General features: G+C 40.0%; 2 protein-coding genes and 1 non-coding gene across 4 annotated transcripts; 2 read left to right on the top strand and 1 right to left on the bottom strand.

The window, feature by feature from the left end:
* Positions 1-1,314: 1,314 nt before the first annotated feature.
* rchy1 (ring finger and CHY zinc finger domain containing 1) lies at positions 1,315-6,558 on the bottom strand. Its single transcript, XM_074669330.1, has 9 exons — positions 6,421-6,558; positions 5,940-6,059; positions 5,728-5,843; positions 5,493-5,571; positions 5,347-5,391; positions 5,197-5,255; positions 4,793-4,822; positions 2,523-2,643; positions 1,315-2,411 (listed from the first exon to the last, which is right to left on the bottom strand). The coding sequence occupies exons 1-9, from the start codon at positions 6,469-6,471 to the stop codon at positions 2,205-2,207; spliced, it is 828 nt and encodes a 275-aa protein (XP_074525431.1). The 5' UTR covers positions 6,472-6,558; the 3' UTR covers positions 1,315-2,204.
* Positions 6,559-9,623: 3,065 nt separating this feature from the next.
* Positions 9,624-9,694, top strand: trnag-ccc (transfer RNA glycine (anticodon CCC)). The gene has a single exon. It is a non-coding gene; the product is annotated as a tRNA-Gly (tRNA).
* Positions 9,695-9,997: 303 nt separating this feature from the next.
* Positions 9,998-19,692, top strand: LOC141790453 (cytotoxic granule associated RNA binding protein TIA1-like). Of its 2 annotated transcripts, none has more exons than XM_074670335.1 (12): positions 9,998-10,281; positions 11,026-11,122; positions 11,311-11,409; positions 12,244-12,298; positions 12,521-12,608; positions 12,905-12,980; positions 13,232-13,340; positions 13,437-13,532; positions 14,243-14,327; positions 16,316-16,454; positions 16,754-16,902; positions 18,332-19,692. In XM_074670335.1, the coding sequence occupies exons 1-12, from the start codon at positions 10,253-10,255 to the stop codon at positions 18,468-18,470; spliced, it is 1,161 nt and encodes a 386-aa protein (XP_074526436.1). In that variant the 5' UTR covers positions 9,998-10,252; the 3' UTR covers positions 18,471-19,692. The 2 variants fall into 2 exon arrangements, with proteins under 2 accessions (XP_074526436.1, XP_074526435.1); XM_074670334.1 differs by having other exon boundaries at positions 10,000-10,281; positions 16,751-16,902.
* Positions 19,693-22,142: the final 2,450 nt, after the last annotated feature.

The raw sequence follows: 22,142 nt of genomic DNA, 5'->3' as shown, positions 1-22,142 counted from the left end.
TAAGAAACAGCTTATTGATGATTCAGATTTTCATTTATTTATTTATTCATTTTTGTGGTAGTTGTTTGAGTTGGAAGTCTGGTGTCCCAAAAATGTCATATCAGATAAGTTAGAATAACTTGATATTAATGAGAATAAAATTGGAGAAATCTACAAATGAGTCTGCATGTCTTACAATTTATATTGAATGATTAAAAAAATATTTAATGATGATTCAATGAATGTCTGAATTGTTTCAATGCCACAGACATTTTTTTAATTTAATTTTCTGATGTTTTTGAAAAAAAAAGGAGTTTTTTTTTCACTGACTGTTCGATTTCTAAACAGCTGATTATAAATGAATGTTTGTGTCTACAAGTCCTTGAAGTCAATTTATCAAAAGCATTTTTTAAATGATTTTGCTTTTGAATTTTTTCCCCTCTTTCCAGTAATGCATTTTCTAAGGATCACACTTTGTGCTGCCTTCATGGTGACTGTTGTGTTGTCGAAACCCGTGAGTAACTTGATCCTGCTCATACCAAAGTAAAGCTAATTCTATGAGTGTCTGTGAAATGTTAACATTATTCCTTTCACTGAGAACAGGTCAGTCAAAGTGAAGTAGAAAACTCATCCAATGAGTCTTCTGAGACAAATTCATCAGAGGAGGCCCAAGGTCATGTGGCGCAGCCAAGGGAGCCCATCCAGGCGGCTTCTGAAGAGATGACTGAAGAGATGACGGCGCCTGTTTCAGTGGAGGAGACTGAACCTCCAGGCACTGAAAGCATGCTCCCAGCCATGGACGCAAGTCCCTCCACAGCCACGTTTAATACCACAGCCCCACCAGACCTCATGGACCCACAAACCTCTACCATCATGCACACTATGCAGCCCATTGCAGTCGACCCTTTACAGACCACTGTTAGCACACACTTACAGAACTCCACCGGTGTTTTACCAGACTCTGAGATCTTTGCAAACACACAGCACACAGACACTCATCATACAGACCAGCTGCAAGTCACAACCACCACATACCAGGGACTCACCCCGGATGCCACCACAACCCCCTCGTCTCCACACACCATCAAACCGTCTCCTCAACCATCCTCCACCACCCCACCCATATCAGTCCCCATCAGGGCCTCTATGACTGCTGTTCCTGTTTGTTTCACTCTGCAGTTTTCCACCTCCGAGCCTGAGCCAGCAAGAGGAGACAGCATGTAAGCCAGACAACAAAAACAGTCAACCACTCATTGTTGGGTGGACATTTTACTTGCATGTAGTACTGTTACATCATTATATCCAGTTTAATTATCCTGATGACACTTGTTTTATTTTTCATTTAAAAAGGGCCTACTTTATCAGGTTCAAAATGTTGCATGTGATGACTCAAACATTTGTTCTCTTCCAACAGTAAAGCTGTGAGTCTTGCTCTGTAAAATTCACATGTATGCCTACTACAACTCGAATGTTACCAATGAGCAGCTGGAAATAAAAATGTCATTTAATCTGTGTTTTTATTCATTAATAAATGTGGCTTAAAGAAACATAGAGTTCACTTTTGTATTGGAATCACTGTTTTTATTATTATTTGCGAGTATTTTGACTGTTAAAGTGCCCAAACTTTAAAACCTGTTAACAATCAAAGAAAAAAATATGGCTACACCAGAACGATCGTGCAGTAATTAGTGTTTACAGTTCTTATTTGTATCAAACACATTTTTCAAAGCTGGCCAAAAACAGAACAGGGACAGTGAAATTTGACAAGCTTATGTTCATACAATGTCTTTCAGAGAGAACGTTGCTATGAGATGTCAGGCTCAATCCCCAAGCTTAAGAGGAAACTGCTCAGGTCTTGTACAATCTTTCCTTCATTAGAGAGTAAGTCAGCATCATTCACTGTCACAGTGCCATACAGCTGTCACACTGATCACCTCCTGCGAGATCTTCTTGAGCAGCCAGGTGGACAATGACTTAGTGCACTCTTGTGTTGTAAACATATGTTAGTCCTGTAGAACACTAGAAACCAATCTGGGTAGTGTTCTCTACCTCTTCAGCTCTGAAGAGAATAAGCAGCTACTGAAAATAGATGGATTTTTTTGGAGTATGTACAATTGAGGAACATATTTACAGTCTATTCTCAAACTCTATTCAACCTATTATGAGTAAGCTCCCCAGACAAATGCCTCACATAAAAATATCATGCATTGTGATTGGCTGTAAATCTAATGCGGCTGCGGTTGATCTTGCTGATCTGGCTCTGTGTCTGTTTCTGCCTCGTTGTCGGTATCCTGCTGCTCTGGCTGCTCCTGTTGATGCTGCTGGATGAGTCCTCCATCCTGGGCTGTGTTGTATGAGCCACAGCCACCACATTTCATCCCCAGCACGTGGAAAGGCACTGTGCAGTGAGCTTGGCAGTCATTACACATAATCTACGGAGAAAAAAAAAAGGTGTCATGAATTTTATTGTGTTTCATTTTGTTTACACTGGATTGATTTATTTAAAAGATCAGTCAAAGAAACCCGTTTTATTGAGTTCTTACTTTGACAGTAGCATTCTGGTACTCAGTGGGCATTGGGGACTGGGAAATCTCTTTATCTATCTGATCCCAGTGGTCCTCCATGTTCCACGCAGAGTGCATACACAGGGGGCAGCGATAGGCACTAAAACAAAAGAGGAACAAGTTCATTCAGTGAAATAGACAGACTACAAAACATGGACGTAGTCTCCATGACATCACCCGTCTGTTACTGAAACAGTGAAATGAAGCCAATCACCGTACGTATTGGTTTTGATGGATGCTTTGAGCTTCCTTTCTGGCTACAGGGCGCCCCTCAGTCACGTGAGCTGAGCTGTGTCTCTGACTGGACAATCAGATGATCCTAATACTTTGTAAACTGCTCAGTTAGATTAAATTCACCCACCGTACAGTGTGTGCTGAAAGCGAAATAAGTGTTTCAGACCCAAGTCGTTTTTTGAACCAGGATTTTTAACGCCACAGAAGTCTGTTTTTTTTTGGCCTGGTGTGTGTTTTCCTGTCTTTCTACAGCCAGGGGCCTGTACTACAAAGCTGGATTAGCTCTTAGAGAGATAACTTCCTGGATAAGTTTCGGGTTTTCCGTACTATGAATGTGGATCTTTTTTTATCGAGACACGTTGCCACGGTAACTCATGCTGAACGCCAAACCTGGTCTGGAGCAGGTTAAGTTCCAGGATAAGAGCTCACAGGATGTGACAGACCGCCCGCTGACCAATCGGTTCTCTCGGGCAGGCATGAAAGACCGCTCAGTCACCAATTTGCTCAGCCGGAGTGAAGTCCTCCGGCGTGGGACCACCCTCTGTATTTTTGGACCAACATTTTTTCTTATGGGCTGTGAACAAACAATATCTTACTGATCATCATAACTGAGACATTGTCAGGGAAAAGTAGAAATGTGTACAAATGGAATCTTTCATACTGAGACTTTGAAGGATGTTTTTATAATAATCATAATAATAATACATTTTATTTATAAAAGCGCTTTTATATTTATATATTATATATATTCTTATATTTATTTTTATTTGCTCCCACATCCTTTTATCCCCACTGCTATTGCATCTGCAATACAAACTGCCTATAATGAGCGTTTTCCTTGGGATTTGTAGGAAAGTGGACTCTTTCTAATTATGAGGTCGGATATGATGCTGATCACACACACACTGACTGACAACATGAATGAATAAGGACCTAACTGCCCGTGTCGTCATGCGATGAGATAGGTCCATTAATATCAGCATTTAGAAAATTAATGTGTTCACAGAGTCTGCGATTTTTTGCCAGCAATCCCTCCGGCTTCTCGCAGCCGCAGTCGTGTTGCTCCTGGCCTGGATAATACTGTGGTAGTCCTCGTATTTTTTGCAGGATTATTTGCTGCTCCTCCGCTGTAAAGTAGGCTGCTCTCTTCTCCATTGTGGAAAATGCTCCGGGGCCGCTAACCACATTTTATGTGTGCGCGCACAGATCCCAGCCGGATTCACTTATCCAGTGATAACGAGCTTCGTAGTACAGCGGATCTGGATGACAGAGATCCGGTGAAGTTCAGCGAATTGTCGCAGAGTTATCCTGGATTACTTACTCCAGCTTCGTAGTACAGGCCCCAGCTCTATGAGGATTCTCAATGAACAGCAACTTTTAGCACTTCCACATAGACTTAATTTCCTAAACCCAAAGTTTCCCCCTTGGTCAAAACCTGCATTTAAATTACTCATCTAAGTATACGACTCTAGATGGAATCACTCCGAGCTCTCACTTTACAAATTGCTTAGTCGTTATCATTTATTCCATGTGTTAATATTTTGAGTCTGAAAAGAGTATTAAAGCTCTTCACACACACACCTCTGAGAGGTTTCACACATCTATATGTCCTGGCATTTTCCAGCTTTGGCTTTCACATGTGTTTCACACAGCAGGTAATGTTTGTGTGTCAGATCTGTTCTCAAAACCTAAGATGATATGTGGTTTTGAGAGTGGGTAGAGCAGGGTCTTGGTGAAATTAACTCAGAATTTGAGAACATAATACTATCAATCCATGAATCAAGTCACCCAGTTTTGGTCATGCTTTTTTTTCTTACAAAGTTATATTTTTAGGGGCTTTCAAAGCTTTTTTTGGAGATGACACAACTGTGGATAGAGCAGGAGGCCAAGCATGAACCCAGACATTTAACAGATAGGCTTTTTACAGGGACACAGATAAGATTCACTTGTAATGCCTTATGGTTACCAACAATCTCAATTTAAAATATGAAGATAGAAGAACATCTTTGACATACCCCGTTCTGACCATGTCATCAAAGCAGGTCCTGCAGAGAGTAAAGTCAAAGGCATTGTTAGTTCAATGCCATGAAAGATTCAGATATATGATTACTCTGTCATGGTGTTAAACCAGTTTTTTTCCACACATAAGTCTGCAAATGTATGAGATGATTTAATGTGTACCACACCCATGCCAAAAACAGTGTTAACTTATCTCTCTTAAGCATAAAGAAAAAATGTACTTTTATCATATAAACAGGAAAACTTTGATTTGATCATACCAAAAACTCTGTAATGGAATCAATTTGTCAATAGCCTTGATTATATTTTGTTTCCTGTTATGCAAATCTATTAGGGTTACATAAAAACATCAAAATGTGTAGATGTGAGTACAGAGCAGTTTGAAAACAATGACTCTTACTTGTGTAAAAGATGGCCACATGGAAGGACATGAGCCATAATCCTGGATGTATGAATATCCTGTAAACAGAAAAAAAGACACATAAAACTTTAGTAATAAATTCCAAGTAGAATTTCTCCAGATACCATCTTGTAATAAATATTTTATTACCTCCATACACACGGGACAATTCTGCCTTGAAACATTCTCAACACACTGAAACATAGAAAGAAATATCAGCAGTGCAGATGACTGATTCATAGAAGAAAATATATGAGCCAGATGTGAAGGAGAGATGGATGATAGGTTGTAATCACCTTGTGGTTTCCCCGTAGATTCTGAGCTAAACAAAGATTGCACTTCTCACAGTGGAAATACTTCTCCCTGGGCCCAATCCTGAGGGGGGAAGGACAACTCAGTTCCTCTATAATGTTATTACAGCAACACTTGGTTGAAGCTTCAGAAGTACATTAACTAAGACTATGATTAAGAAAACACTTTTAACCAACAGTGGAATTAACACTGGAAAGAAATAACAGCACTGCCACTCACCTGCATATCCCACAAGGCTGGCAGTGGTACTGTTTCTTATCTTTGTCGAACAGGTGACAAATGTCGCAGTAATACTCCCCAAACTGCACATGACACTGCTGGCAAGTTTGTTGTGCCTAGAAACGAGAAATCTAACATTCATATACAAATCACAGTATAAACAATACAAAGATGAAGAGAGTGGTATGAGGCAAGTTTAACGCCTCACTTACCTGCTGCAAGGTGTGACACTCCGAACACTGCACGTCTTTGACTTTGAACCGATCCATCTGGTGGTTCTCCACTGCGTCATGGCACAGCCGACACACGTATAGTTTACCACAGCACGGAGCCTAAAGCACAGAGAAACACGACAGAGACATCATCAGTCAATCAGACTCACAAGTTACTCTTCAACCGACGGTTGGTCATAGATATGTCAGGCTGCTTCAAATCCTTCAAGTCTTTGTAAGAGTCGAAAAGAAGGTGTTCACGTGCAGATGACAGAAGTAAACAAACCACTGTAGCACGAGAAGATGCTGTTTAACCGTTAAGATGAGAGGAACAAGCTAGCTGTGAGTCATTGTAGTGAGTGTAGCTAACATAGCACTAATGGCTACAGCCGGATTTTAATGAATAATGTTCAAGAGAACGTTGCTCATTTTTGCTCGTTTGGTAGTTAAATACGACAGGTTTTTTAAAAAGTTAACTTACTTTCAATAAGCAGCTGCGTACATAATGTTCACAACCAGCAGGGGAAGCCATGATTCCTCCAATATGTGCTTCTTCTTCGAGGGCAACAACGAGCCCAGCCCGCTCAGTTTCTTTTCTTCTTCGTCTTTTTGTTTTAATACTGAGCAAGCAGCAACACTGCCGCTCTGCGTCGACGAAGACTGTGAGCAGTCTCGATCCAGTTCATAGGCTGTAAACATATACTTTAACCTCCTGACTACCAGTAGTTCAAATTTTTCCTCTGGGGAGGACATTTTTAAACCTAAATATCTTCCACTTACTTCATACTACTGAATAAACTCCTCATGCCATCTACAGAGGATATTTGGGGCTTTCCAATGGTAGCAAATATGAAGGGGTGGGGCTTTGGTACCTTTCTCTTTTTCATTAAGGAAAATGGCATCCATCAGTGCAAGTGCAATTTATGGAAAGAGGAAAAGTAAGTGTATAAAACTTTTTGATAAGCAAATTTTGGCTTGAAATTTTGCTGCCATATTTTATTTGGGACTCTAAACAACACATTTTAACACTGAATAATTTTTACTGTATTTTAGCATTGTAAGTGTTTAAAAATTGTCCTCCATAGTGGACATTTGTAGTTATTTACTTCATTTTTTTCTGTCTTTTTCAAATGACAAGAAAGAGGCTCATTCTCAGAAGCAGAGAGAATTTTACTGCCAATTGTTGATGGAAACTCAGATATTGAGTTGCCTGATGAAGATCGAGATGCATAGGCAATGGAAGATGATTCGGAGAGCTCTGAGGATGAAATTCAGGCAGGGCAAGCAGATGTCAGATGACAGAACAGTCCACATCTAAGTCCAGTTGGTGTCGACTGTGGAGCAAGAATCCAAAGTACACCTTTAGTTTGTATTGTAGAAAAGGTCCAAGAAAGACAGAAGGTTTGTCCAGGTGTCAAGGCCCTTTACGATTGCTGAGTACAACACCAACATGCCATCCATCTTCCAGAAATGGGGACAAAAACATATGCATCAAGATGTCGCAGATCCGGCTGCAAGGGCAAAACATATTTAGTGTGCACAAAGTGCAAAGCTTTCCTTTGTGTTTGCTTCCAAGTTAAACTCGTTCTTATATCCACTTTTTGCTATTTTCTTTGGCACGAAACAATTGCCATCAAGGTTCAGTTTAACATGTATGGCGTTCGGATGTCCACTGTAGTAGACACATGGTATCTAAAATATAAAAATCTTTTTTTTTTTTTTCAAAAAATGTGTTCAGTATTCTAATAACCTCACAAAGATTGGGGAATCTTAAAATCTTTGTGATTGGACAATATTTTTTTTCTTGGTAGTCAGGAGGATATAAAATGAATTAATGGGCTGAAAAAAGGATATGTAGACTTTTATTGCTGCTGCAAAGGTGCAAAGCCAAGTGATGTGCAGGATGTCACGGGTTCTACCACACGAGGAAAGAAAATACGTATAACATTATGTGATATTATGCATAGTTCTGGGGAAAAAAATGAGCATTTTTTTAATTGTGTCTGAGTAACATTAAAAATTGATTTTTATTGTTTTATTTACTGACAGCATTTATTCCAAATTCCAAGTAAAAATATTTTAATTTAGAGCATTTTTTTGCTAAAAACGACACATGATAAAATAGCAATAAAGAGTGTTTTCAGACAGATTTTAGAAATCAACATTTGTTCCCTGATTTAAATCACAGCTTTCATGTGAGTTGAAAGGTTCTCCACCAGTCTCTCAAATTGCTGTTGGGTTACTTCATGAGCACTAATTCAAGTAGCTCAGTTTTGTTGATGGCTTGTGACCATCCATCTTCATCCTGATCAAATTTCAGAGTTTTCTGATGGAGTTTAGGCCCAGAGGTTGGACTGGTCTTGACAGGGTCTTTTGACCTGCTGGTCCTTGATTCACATTTTGACTGACTGTGGCATGGAGCATCATCCTGATGGACACACCAATCATCAAAGTTTGTAAACATTGTTAGAACAGAAGGAAGCAAGCTTTTTTGCAGGATGACCTTATGCTTGGTTTGATGGATGTGTCCTGTAAAAAGGTGAATCCGTCCTATTCCATCCTGGCTGAATAGGTCATAGATCACATCCAGTCCTCTAATTTCCCAGTTTGTGTGAGACACTGTGACTTGTAGGCCTTTCCAGGTCTCACTTCAACAATTAGACAACCAGGTGTTTGGAAAAGCTGAAACCTTGACTTATCAAAGATGACGACCTAACTCCAGTCCTTAATGATCTAATCCTGATGCTCTTTTGCAAACCCCACTCTGGCTTCTTTGCTTCTAACTGATGAATGAGCTTTTTACTCATTTTTTTTTTTTGTATGACTAAAGCCCTAGCTGTCTCAAGGACTCTGCTTTAAACTACACTGGGTTGCACTACACTTGCCATATGCTATTACTTTTGTAGGTCACTTAATGTCATCCTAAGGTTGCTGAATATTCAAATGAGTTGACAGTCTTCTTGCTCAGTGGAGAATTATTTCAGAATCAGCATCAGAATCAGAATCATCTTTATTCGCCAAGTATTTTCAAGAAAACAAGGAACTTGACTCCGGTTCAAACTGCACTCTCTCAGTACAGACGTTTGCCCTCTGTCAGTCTGTAGTTTCTTGTTCTTGATGTCTGCTGCTTAACCTTGTTCTTATGAGATGCACTTTTGGTTAAAATTTTTACACTACCAGAATACAATGAAACACCCTGGATATTTCCTCTATTTGAAAACTATTTCACTTTAGTTTCTAATTTCTTTTTTCGAACAAGATATAGGCTATGTGTAAAACACATGTTTGATATAAAACTAATACTACTATTGGTAGTTTTCCTTTTAGATTCTTTTTCCGTTTGACATCACAACATATAAGAATCGTATATATTTAGCTGTTTCTTCGAGCCCAGATTTGTTTGTTGGTACTGTATTTGAGCACATGGATGTGTTGATATGCGGTTTGTGTATGTTTCATGTTGTTAAAAACAGTAGAAAATAATGCAGGAAAAAAAAAATAATAATAAACCCATTTACACGGCTACAGTTTGATTCAAGGTGATAATTGTCTGTTGTATTGGTTTGCATTTCATAATAATAATAATAATTACCAAAAAAAAAAAAAAAAAAAAAAAAAAAAAAAAAAAAAAGAAATTCAAACTACTGGTGCTATTTATACTGGCGTATTTCGTAGTCATAACAAGCGCCGCTGGTGTAGTGGTATCATGCAAGATTCCCATTCTTGCGACCCGGGTTCGATTCCCGGGCGGCGCACGTGTTTTGCGAAAAGCGCATTGGGTTACCACGATGCTTGATATCTGGACATTCAGCCCATGCGTTGACATGCGGGAGATGCATAAATTAAAGAAATTGTTTGCATTGCGCACAAACAGCAACGCATAAACGGAATATTTCTTAATTGCATCCTTCTGTAGGTTCCTGGGGATTATTAGAAGTTTGGTCGAACAAATGAACTGTGTGAAAATAAAAATATTCTCAACTATACAAATTAATTCTGTGCATATACCGCAAAGATTTCAAAGCCTACGAAAGTGTATGTGGGAGGAAGAGCGCATGATTTTGGCTTCATTTCAGCGCGCAGGTTGACGCTGCTGACGCCGCTCCTCCGCCATCTTCAACTTCCTATTGTTTGCATCAGACTGAGGCTGTCTGGTGTGTGTGTGAGAGAGAGAGTGAGAGGGAGCAGGATCCGCTACCGATTTATCATTCTGTAGTAGATATAGCCATTACGTTTGCGGCCGTTCGGGAACTGAACAACTATTTGTATGTCATTGGATTAAAGGCCTCTCAGGACACGACCACTAAAGCTTGATGATGGAGGAAGATCAACCCAAAACCTTGTGAGTATCGGCGGCCCTGTCTATGTCCTGGAATGGGAAGGCTCCGTGTAACTACTGCGCGTCTGAAATGTTACCACGTTATTTCATTTTAAAATGCCCAAACCAGTTACCTTGCTTTCAAATAGACAACCCATAAGCACTGATGTTTCATTAAAAATAGAAAAGTTATCCAGGGTATCAATACATGAATTATTTCCACCATGTACGCCAAGTTCTGTTTCATTTTGTCCTGTAAATGGAAGGGTCCGTAACTAGCCTGAAATGAAACTGTGGCGCTAGCATATGCGAGAAACCGTTAGCTGAACATGCAAACACAGTTGGCCACTCGATTTTTCTTGTGTGTCCGCTTTTCCTCTGAATCGTTATTTCTTTGAATGTAATGTAATGTCTTAGTTTGTCAATAGCTATTGGCTAAAACACAACAGAAAGTCTGTACAGAGCACCGTTAGTTAGCATTTAGGCCCCTTATGGAACCGGCTAGCGTTATCTCTAGCTAGCTGGCAGACAAGCCACGTCAACGCTCGAAGAAACGGCCCGGGACAGTTTCAGCAGTGCTAAACCCGTACCCGAGTTAACAGTGTGAAATTAATATGGTTTCTTTTAACATTGTTAGTCTTAACTACCGTTATTTTTGTAAATATATGGAAGTGCTGTGGGTTGTTGCTAGCCATTTTACCTAGCCTTTGTTTGCATGGTACTTCCTGTTTGACAAAGGCTCATGTCTTCATCTCATGTTGTTTGCAGGTATGTGGGGAATCTCTCCAGGGATGTTACCGAGCCCCTTATACTACAGGTCTTTACACAAATAGGACCCTGCAAGAGCTGTAAAATGATAGTCGATGTAAGTTGTCTTTCTGGGGTACAGTGTTAAAATTCAGGGAAGTGCCCTGCCTTTGAAAGTCCCAGTCTTTGAATGTCATGTGTATTGAATTCCCTCTTCCATTTACTGTAGTGACTCTGATCATCTGCAGATATTGAGTTGTCAACTTGTCTGTAGACTTCAAATCAGTGTTTGTTAACTTTTGACAGACGGCTGGAAATGATCCATACTGCTTTGTGGAGTTCTATGACCACAGGCATGCTGCTGCCTCTCTGGCAGCAATGAATGGAAGGAAAATAATGGGTAAGGTAAGCTATCGTGTCTACAGGGTGAGTTGGGATGGGTGGGCTGCTGGTGTGGGGGACTTAGGTCATGTATTCTGTAGAGAAATAAAGTTAGTAGACCATTATGTACAGTTTAGTGTTTTCAAACTTTCAAAGGAGAGGGGTTTCTACTTGAGCCCCAGTCAGGTCACAGTTTAGCCCAGTAGCTGCTGCAAGGAAGTAAGCTGTGTTTTCAGTTAGCCACAAAAACTTGCTCTGAAAAGATGATACAGATTGATTTTGGGGTAAAGGTACATAAGTAAAAATAAGATAATTAAAGATTGTTGGGAAGGAAAATTTTAAGGGGGGGAATCTAACAAATGTTCACCATTGCCTTTTCAAACCAATGGACCTAAACGTGATTGGATGAGAAAGTCAAGTCTCCCAACTCAGGTTTATAGCACAAAAACAAAACTCAAAGGACTTTAAGATGATTACAAGATTTGCTACCTACCTATGTTTTTTTGAAAAGCCTCCCATAAACCATTGTAAGGTCAGCAAATGCTGTTTTTTTGCAGTATAGCCGATGGTTTGTCAAACTGACTGTTTCGACTGCTCGACTAAAATTTCCCTGCGCTTCTTTGCTTGACACACAAACATAAAGAATAATCCTACATGGTATAAATTACAGCACAGGTATTGGCAGCAGTAGAAGTACTGTAACTTTAGTTGAAGTCTTTGAAAATAATGCAGCTTCAACCCCTTAAAAGTCCCCCTGGTCAGCCTGTCAGTTTCCCCCTGGTTAAAAGGAGATTACCAGGTTTCTATGTAAATTATATAAACATACCCCACCTGGCTTGTTCTTTCTTTTCTCTGTAGGAGGTCAAAGTCAACTGGGCCACGACGCCAACCAGCCAGAAAAAAGACACAAGTAGTAAGTACAAATGCTTGCAGACAACAGTCACAGAAAAGATTGTCATTGTGTGTAAACTTCTCAGTGTTTATCCAAGGATGGTTCGTTTGTATGATGTCATTTTTGCTCTATGTCAGATGTCCTTGACAGGGAGTCACAGTATTTCAGAGGGTACAACAACTTGACATTCAATGTGTATTGTATCATACAAACATTTATAAACTCTGCCTCCCTCCTCCACAGATCACTTTCATGTCTTTGTTGGAGACCTTAGCCCAGAAATTACAACGGAAGATGTCAAAGCTGCCTTCGGTCCTTTTGGCAGGATATCGTGAGTATTTTGTGTTTCTCAGATGTATCAGATATAGATTTTAAAAATCAGATTTCTCACACTGACAATGAGATGAAGGACTGGCTCAAACTAGGTGTTAAATATTGTATTCCTTGTCCTTTCCCATGCTAACTGAATAGAAATGTTCATTTTTTAGAAGTTGCATTCAGAGAAGGATCACTGCTGTTTCTCAGATTTGCTAAATTTAAGTGTTGTGTTTTTCTGAAGAAAACCGTCATTTTTTGTTGGACTTGGTGAGGTAAAACATGGCTTTTTATTCTCTTGTATGCCCAAAGAGATGCACGTGTGGTGAAAGACATGGCTACAGGGAAATCTAAGGGCTATGGCTTTGTGTCTTTCTTCAACAAATGGGTAAGAGACCACCTTTTAGTCACTCATCTCAAAGCATCACGATGAGTACCCTTGTATTAGTGATGTTTTATGTTTCTACGATACAGCACTTTCATTCTAAAATGGCATTTAAAAAGCCCATTTATTTCCAATTTAATAAAAACAAAAGATACATATTTTTAAGGTTGTGTCCTATAAACAATTAGGGCCACAATTTTGCATTTAAAGTAACTTGGAATTCCTAATAAAACTACTTTTAATTTCTTTCCCAGGATGCAGAGAATGCCATTCAGCAGATGGGGGGTCAGTGGTTAGGCGGGAGACAGATTCGAACCAATTGGGCCACAAGAAAGCCCCCTGCCCCGAAGACCACCTATGAAAGTGAGTTGTCTTGTGTTTTTTTTTTTAGCTTGTATACAGAATACAGCATGTCCATATTGACAACAACAATCTTTCTGTTCTTTTCTGTCCTGGCAGGTAACTCCAAGCACCTCTCCTTTGATGAAGTAGTCAGTCAGTCCAGTCCAAGTAACTGCACCGTGTACTGTGGCGGAGTCAGCACAGGACTTACAGGTGTGATGAATACCACTACCTCTGCTGTTATTTTTATTCCAAAGACGTGTTTAGTGTTGTTATGGAGAAATTCAGCAGATTTTAGAGAGATACAGTAAATCAATCTGAAGACTATTACCGTTAAAATATTAAAATCAGCCTTTTCAGGTTTAACTCTCCTTTTATAAACCCATTTATCTTACATTATCTGTTACCCATCTGTATTACCTCTTGTTTCTCAAATTGGCCTCCATGCTGCTGTGCCAGGGTAATAACATATCTGCAAAAAGGAAATCTTTTTGTTATGGCCATTATCAAAGCTAACCTCAGTGCGACAAGTCAAAGCTGATATGGGCAGCTGACACCAGATCTTTGGAGACACTGCAACAGTGTGAGTCACCACAGTTCAGCAAGGCAGCCATCACACTCTGCTCAAGTGTAGAGTGTGTCCCAGGCGTTATTTCAATAATGGCGTACTTGCTTTGTGCAGACCTAACTCACACCAAGCCGTGGAAACTCAAACAATAGTTATAGAGTTATTTTTATGGGGAGTTAATTCCTGGAGGCGATAAATCGATGATAATGAAGAGATAAAAAGATGACTGCATGATCTGCCTTGCAATTCACTTTGTTCAGTAGGTTAGGTCTCTTGTGCAGTGTTTGTCACGAGACAATAATAACAATAGAATAATAACACTTTATGTGATTTTTTTTGTCTGTTTTGCTTTCAGAGCAACTGATGAGACAGACCTTCTCTCCATTTGGACAGATCATGGAGATCAGAGTTTTCCCTGACAAAGGTTATTCATTCGTAAGGTGTGTAAAAGTTCTGTAATTTTCTTTTTTATCGTCGTCAAGTTTGAGTCTGGAGAGAGCTCTCATGGTGAAATAAACTCTGAGAACCTTAGATAAGAAATAATTCATTTTTAATACATCTACTGCTGGTTTATTTAGACATCCAGTATGCATCCAGTATGCATCTCATGTTTCTGTTGTCAGGAACACTTTGAATAACCTGAAAGAAAAAAGTATTAGTTCTGGTGTTTGGCTTGAATACCTGTCTGATGATTTCATAGCAGAATTAATTTTAAAAAGGTTTCTTTAATGATTTCTGAGAATTCAAGTCCAGATAGTGATGATGAGTAGTTTCTTCTCACTAAATTCATGTGATCAGATCTCCAGCAGTGATGTGGTCACCCAGTATATCTAATATCATTGTCCAAGTTTAAGCACAGGTTGGCAATTTATTGAAAATAACCGTTTTAGCAGATGGTGATATGCTCCTCTCTGCTACATACGATAGGAAATTCTTCTACCTGAACCAGTGCATCACATACCAAAAAAATAGATCTTTATCTGCTCAATTTACCTTTTAGTTTTGGGACAAATAAGATACATGCTTTTTCAATTCAGTTCCATTCATTTTAATTCAAATGTACTAGCATGACAAACATACGTTTACATTGCCAAAGTGCAACACAGAACAAATGTACACACAGTTAAAGGATAAGTTTGGTTTATACAGCTTTTACATTGTTTATAGAATGAAGTAGAACAAAATACTCACCCAGAAGGCTTTCCTTATCCAAGCAGTGCTTCGGGAGATATTTAGATCCAAAATCGTGCAGCGGACGTCCGTATAATGGGATCCATCAGGGCATAGACAGCGCCGCTCCTAAAACTGCATTTATTGTCCAAAAACTCATGTTTTTCACCAATATTCCATCATGGTCCGCTCCAGGTTAGTCCTCTGCTTGCAGTCTGTGTCACTCCAGACAGCGCTGTGGCTGTAATGACCTCTGAACTGACGAAGACTTTGTTTTCGTTTGCCTCTCTGCCCCTCCTCGTTTCTTTGAGGGGCAAACATAAACAAAGTCTTTGTCAGTTTAGAGGTCAGTACAGCCACACAGCACTGTCTGGAGTGACACAGACTGCCGCAGAGGACTAACCCGGAGCGGACCATGATGGAATATTGGTGAAAAACACGAGTTTTGGGACGATAAATGCAGTTTTAGGAGCGGCGCTGTCTATGTCCTGATGGATCCCATTATACGGACGTCTGCTGCACAATTTTGGATCTAAATATCTCCTGAAGCACTGCTTGGATCAGGAAAGCCTTCTCGGTGAGTATTTTGTTCTACTTCATTCTATAAACACTGTAAAAGCTGTATAAACCAAACTTATCCTTTAAACACACTGTGCAACAGGCATGCAGTGCAAAAAAGACTCAAATATGAATGAAAATAAACTTTTCGCTGTATTTGGAATGTTACAAAAATATAACTCATAAATTAAAATGTGTTAATGTAGGTTACAGAGTGCACAGAGCATTTCCTATTTATATATGCATGTATAGGACCAATCAAAAGCATAGGCATACACCCTCATTTACTGTGAATGAGGGTCCTGGTCCTGGCTGTAAGTCCTGGGCTTGCTCTGTCCTCCTGCTCTGGGTTCATGATTTCTCTGGTATTTATGGTGGTATCCAAAGCAGACAGCAGCACCAGCTCTCATGGCTGCTCAAACTGTCTGAGCCTGACATTTAAACTGGTAAGCGTGTGCAAAATGTCACTGCAAGTTTGGGATTAATTAAGGTGTTAACAAGCCAAAAAAAAGATCCCGAACAGCATAATTCACGAGTTTCAGTCTGACTTTGTCAAATTTGACTTGTTAAGATGGGAATTTAAGACCAGCTACAGCCAGAACACTGCGATTAATAATTTTCTTTAACATCCTGATTAAGTACTGACTGTTGCTAAGTATAACATCTCTTTCTCTGTCTGTCTCTCTCTGATTTTATCCAGGTTTAACTCCCATGAGTCAGCAGCCCATGCGATTGTGTCAGTGAATGGCACCTCAATAGAGGGCCACATAGTCAAATGCTACTGGGGTAAAGAGACCCCGGACATGATGAACCCCATGCAGCAGGTTCCTATTCCCCAGGTAATGACACCATCTACTCAAAAAAACAAAACACCTCTTCTAGCTTTTGATAGTGCTCTTTCCTGAACTGCTCAAATCATGTCAGTCTGCTTAAACAGTGACTCAGGTGGTGGTCATCACAATGCCAGGAATATTTCCTTTTCCCCACAAAGGCACAGCATGCGTCATAAAACAGGCATATATTAATACACTGTCTGGCTGTCTGAATTAAAGTATCTTTGGGGTCTTATGTTTTGAGAGTTGCATTGAATTTGCACTTACTGCATTTAACAATATGTCTTATTTGTCCCCTGCAGCAGAACAAGATGAGCTTCCCTGCAGCCCAGCCTTACGGCCAGTGGGGCCAGTGGTACGGCAATGGGCCCCAGATCAGCCAGTATGTCCCTAATGGGTGGCAGGTCCCCACCTACGGTGTCTACGGCCAGGCCTGGAACCAACAGGGCTTCAAGTAAGTAGCATGGTGCGCACAGGGCTCCACCTCACCGCCTCCTCTACTCCAGCGCCACCAGAGATCCCGGGGCAGCGAGAGCCAGCTCTGGCCACAGGAGGGTGCCACGATCTCCTTCCCCAACCCACACATCCTCCCTCCTTCCCTTGCCAGCCCCCTCACCTTGTTCATCTTGAGAAGATTGAGACATAAGCAGACATACCTACACATACCCCGAACAATCTGAACTTTAATTTGTTGTTAATCATTGTTTAAACGTGTCAACACAGCTGACTGTGCCCAGAACATCCTGGTAGCTTAAAGATTTTGTTCCCAAAGGTTAAGTCATGGGCATGACTGAAGTCTTTTGTTAAAGTAACGATGGAGAACTTACTCAATCCAATGATAATTGACTGAATTTATCAACGAAGTCGAGTGCTAATGCTCAGAACAAAGTTTGACTGACTGTCCACCTGCTGGGAGACTTACCTGATAGAAGTTCCTTTTTGTTGTAAGATTGCTTACTGCTTGTAAGAACTGTGTTCTTAAAGATTGTCCAGACTGTTATGCATCTCTGCGCCATGTCCTAGCTTTTTACATTATTTGCCTTGTAAGTAAGTTGACTCATTTTTTGCATATACCTGAAAATTTGATCTGTATAACAAAGAGGATAGATGTAAAGAACAGCAAACGATGTGAAATATAACTGGTAGGTTTTTATTAGAGAGCTTATTTGCAGTGACATTTTGTGCACCCAAGAAAAATAAAAGAGGCCATATGTTATTGACCGTCTTACGTTTTTTGGTGAACAGACTCTTTATGAAGGCGCCAGCTAATGGAAGCTTAATAGTGTTTGATTTCTGAATGCATGACTCCTAAGAATAGAGGTGAGGCTTCTTCTCACTTGAACTCTGAAGATAAAACGTAATCCCTCGTCCTCACACTGACCTGTGAATTGATTTGATGACTGAATGATGATGAGACTGAGTTAAAGAAGAATGAACTTTGGCTCTAAACCAATGGAGATGTCTTCTTTCTTCCATACAGTGTGGCTTCTCTATCTGTAGGCTGGTTCTAGCTGTTGTGCGTCAGTAGTTGCAGCAGCTGGGAGGGGAGTGTAGAGGAATATTTAGCTTGCTGCTCTTAGCCTGTATGCTCTTTGTCTGCTTGTCCACCCATGTTTAATCAAATGATACTTAACTTTGGCCCCTTGAAGTGCCCTCCACTTTCTGTTCTTCCCCTAATTTTGCTAGCTTGATTTTTGCCCAGCCTGCCTCACCCTAAAAACCTCTGATAACTCTGTTTGCCTTCCTGTTTTCATCCTCCAGATTCTAGTAGCTCTAATATAAACCGTCCCTTTGCTCCCTTTCGCCTTGTCTCTTCTAACCTGCTGGCATTTTGTCTTTCTGTCTCTCTCTCTGTCTCTCTCTGTACCTCGTTTTTTTTGCAGTCACTTACCGGCCAGTGCTGGGTGGACTGGCATGAGCGCCATCAGTAACGGTGGGGTTATGGAGCCTACACAGGGATTGAATGGGAGTATGCTAGCCAACCAGCCTGGTATGGGAGCCGCAGGATACCCCACACACTGATAAGTGGGCAGGGTGGGAGATTTGTCAACCATCAGCCTCTTACTGGCTGTACTGTGCCCTGCAGGGCTGTGTAACACCGCCTCCATTTGTGGCAGGACTAAGACTTTTACTGGGATGTTAAACCTAACGGGAAGGTTGACGTCTATAGGAGTTGTAAATGGGAATTCATGGGGGGGTTGAGGTAACGGGAGCCAGGGAGGAGCAATTTGACCCACACAGGTATCTACACCTTCTGTGGTAGGCAAGACTGGCCATGAACCAGGGCTCTTACCATTTTTAAGTTAACTGTAAATGAGTATAAACTGTAAAGGAGAAACTTTTTGGATTTTTTTTTTCTGATTTTACAAATTGCTTCCATTTTCACATCTTTCCTCTCGCACAACCACGGGGAGGTCTGTCATTTTTTTTAAGAAGCTGATTAAGTTTGAGACATGCTAAGTTATGAACCTTAGTTATTATTTGAGGAATGGAATTCTAATTTGTTATCATTTTCTCTTGGATTAAAATACAATTGCAGGGATTATTGCCACTGCTGATTCTCTGTAAGGGCAGATAAATATTGCACAGTTTTTTCCTCTCTTGTATCGGAAAAATTTGACTACCAAGAGCTTTTTTTTCCTTTTTGCATTCCATTTCTCCTTCATATCTTTCAGACAGCCTCAAAACCTTTCGCCACGTGTAAATAACCATTCATTCATTTGAAACGATGTAAGTAAAATGCTACTGTTAACTGTGGGTGCTCGCTTTCTCTTTTGTTTCGACGACTCAACAGTTAACTCAAACATTGTACGTAGCAGAGCGGCACTGTTATCGTGACACTGGTGCAGTGCAACACACAATTCTTCCATGCAGGGATAAAATGGCATTGCCATACAGAACATGAATAAAATTTAACACAGTTCAAATGTTAAAGGGTGAAATGTTTGACACTTCTGATGGTTTTTAAATATGTATTGAAACGCCAGTATTTTATATAAAAATCTGAGTGGATTCAACCTTTACACTTGCTCTTTTTGCCAGAGAAATGGGGAGGCCTACAATGTAACTGTTGCCTTATAGAGCTGGTTTCTTTTACCTGACAGGATACTCTTTTTAATTAGGCAGTGCCTACAGACATTTTCAGACCTTCTTGTTTTGAAAGGTGTTAGCCCTGAGAACTGACGACTCTGCTACTGTAATCAATGTTTTCTTGCTTTGTCCAATTAAAATGCTAATGCACATAAACCACACGGTGTGTTCTGCTTTCTTCCACACGGAGAGATTACTGGAGGACGCTGCTCTTAAGATCTCCCTTTACAGATAGAAATCTAACAAAAATACACTGTCATCATTACATCTGTTACTAAAACATTGAACAAAACAGCAGGTACCTTCCATCTCAATGCCAATAATTGTGTCTAATTAAGGTAATTTTATATTGATGCTAAAGTGATTACCATGCACTGTTGGCATTTATCCAACTTTGGCACTAAGAGCTTTGCATGTGCTAACTAAACTTTCAGAGTATGCGCGGGGTCTTAAAAAGTCTAAATGTCTAAGATCCAGTTAATTGAGTTTAATGACTTTAAATGGCTAAAAAAATAAAATGTCATAACATATCTTAAATACAATTTGGAAGATCTTCAAATGTTTTAACATTACTTTTATTGAAAAAAAAAATGCATAAACTTCAGTAAGGTTTTGGACACTATAATATAACCACAAAACAGAACCAAAGGACCTGCCCAGCCCAGTCAGAATTCATCAAGCACAAACAGCGACTGTGCTGTGCATGCGTCACACTGCGTTACAACGTACTGTCTATGGTTACAGCAGAGCTGTAAGTAAATTTAAACACATTTTGCAAGTAAGTCCATGCCTCCAATTTCCCTTCATGTCTTGTACTTTCTTGCTTTTATGGGTGTGAAATGGGTCCTGAACTGTATTTTTATTATGGTTTTTAAAAAGTCTTGAATTTGATGCATGGAAACCTGCAGAGACTCTGACTTTGTTGAACAGCCCCTAGCTTTCATCTCACAATGCATTCATTATGACACTGAAGTTAATCATGATCTACTTATAATTTATTTATTTACATTTTCTGTCGAGGTCACACCAAAGCATATCTGGTAACGTCTCACTAAACTACGCGTGGACTGTGCAAAGGCTCCTTGTAAAAGCTTAAGCTCATTCTGCAGAAACTCAACAACTTTTACAGCTGATGTCTTTGAATAAAAGGATTTATCAGATATGAAAATGTGAGAGTTCTAGAAACACATTAGAGCAGTTTTTTTTTCAACCACCAGATACTTTAAGGTGTGTCTTGAGAAATAATCCAGTTTCACTTAATTTTTCTAAAAATACTGATAACATGCCATTGTCAAGTTGCTTTAAAAGTAATGTACTCAATTCTTTGTTAGTAGGTGGCAGCAGGGAACTATTTTCCTTAATACTCAGCTTTAGTGACTCATGAGACAGTTAGCCTTGACAGTAATGGAGAAATCTTTGAAAAGAAATAGTCCAAATTCCAAACAAGGCCAGATGAAGGCTCTAGTATGGGAGGTAGTCAAGGAAAGAAAAGATGGTGAACGCTGTCTTTCATTCAGATTTACTTATACCAAGATGCAATGACACAGACTCTAGTGTGCTTGGTGTGTGGCAAAAAGCTATCCAATAATGCCATGGTCCCAAATAAGCGCAATTTCCAAATGAACCACCCAATGCTTTAAAACAAGCAGGTGGACAATCTTGATTGCCTGTGTGAAAACATGGTGAAATAGCCAACTTTTGTGGGAAAAACCACAAAGGAGCTACCATGTTGCTGAACTCGTTGCTAAATCAAAAATGTTGCGCACTGTGACAGTCAGTACCACCGGCCTGAAAAGCTATTTCTAAGTCGGTGCTCGGCTCTGATGCAGTGAAAGAGGTCCGGGTATCAGCTTTGTGTTATCTTATCAGGCCCAGGTTTTGCAGTGTGTGAGCGTAAGAGACTATATTGTTATTAGGCTACAGAGTGTTATTTTTTAATACTTTTAATTGGTGGTGTGCCATGGGACTTTCCCAATGTTAAAAATGTGTTGTGGCTCAAAGGTTGAAACACACTGCATTAAAGCAGTGGTCCCCAACCCCCATGGCCATGGACCGGTACCAGTCCGGGGGTCTATTGATACTGGGCCGCACATAAAAAATACTCAACTTACATTATTTTAATTTGATTCATTATTTAATTCTGAACTTTATTTTGAAAATTGATCAGATTCTCTCTGGCATACCTGTCTATGACTCATTCTTGATGCCAAATTCCCCAAGCTAGCAAAATGGACAAAACACAAACATCTTTGAAAAGTTGCTTTAGGCAGGGTGAAGAGACAGAAGAATAGCTAGTCCGTGAAAATACTGTCTGACATTAAACCTGTTCGTGGCACAAAAAAGGTTGGGGACCGCTGCATTAGAGGACACAAGACGAGATTAACAGGATGTAGTGGCAGAGGAAAAAAATGGTGAATAATACAGGATGAGAAGTATTTGGGGTCAAAAACATAAAACATCCTGAAAAACATTCCTGATAAAAAAAAAAAGAGATCCCAATCCTGCAAAGAAAAAAATGATCATATTTTTGGACCTTGACCTGATTTAAGGTGTGAACCCCGGATCTGACGGCACCCCTACTGAAGATCCACTGAGGTAAACAAA

This window comes from Halichoeres trimaculatus, unplaced genomic scaffold (genome assembly GCF_033239565.1).
Source record: "Halichoeres trimaculatus isolate MK-OKI-2021-1 unplaced genomic scaffold, fHalTri1.1 fHalTri1_scaffold_5, whole genome shotgun sequence".
Taxonomy (NCBI): Eukaryota; Metazoa; Chordata; class Actinopteri; order Labriformes; family Labridae; genus Halichoeres; species Halichoeres trimaculatus.
The sequence above is the reverse complement of the archived record's forward strand: the minus strand, read 5'-3'. Positions and strand labels throughout refer to the sequence as shown.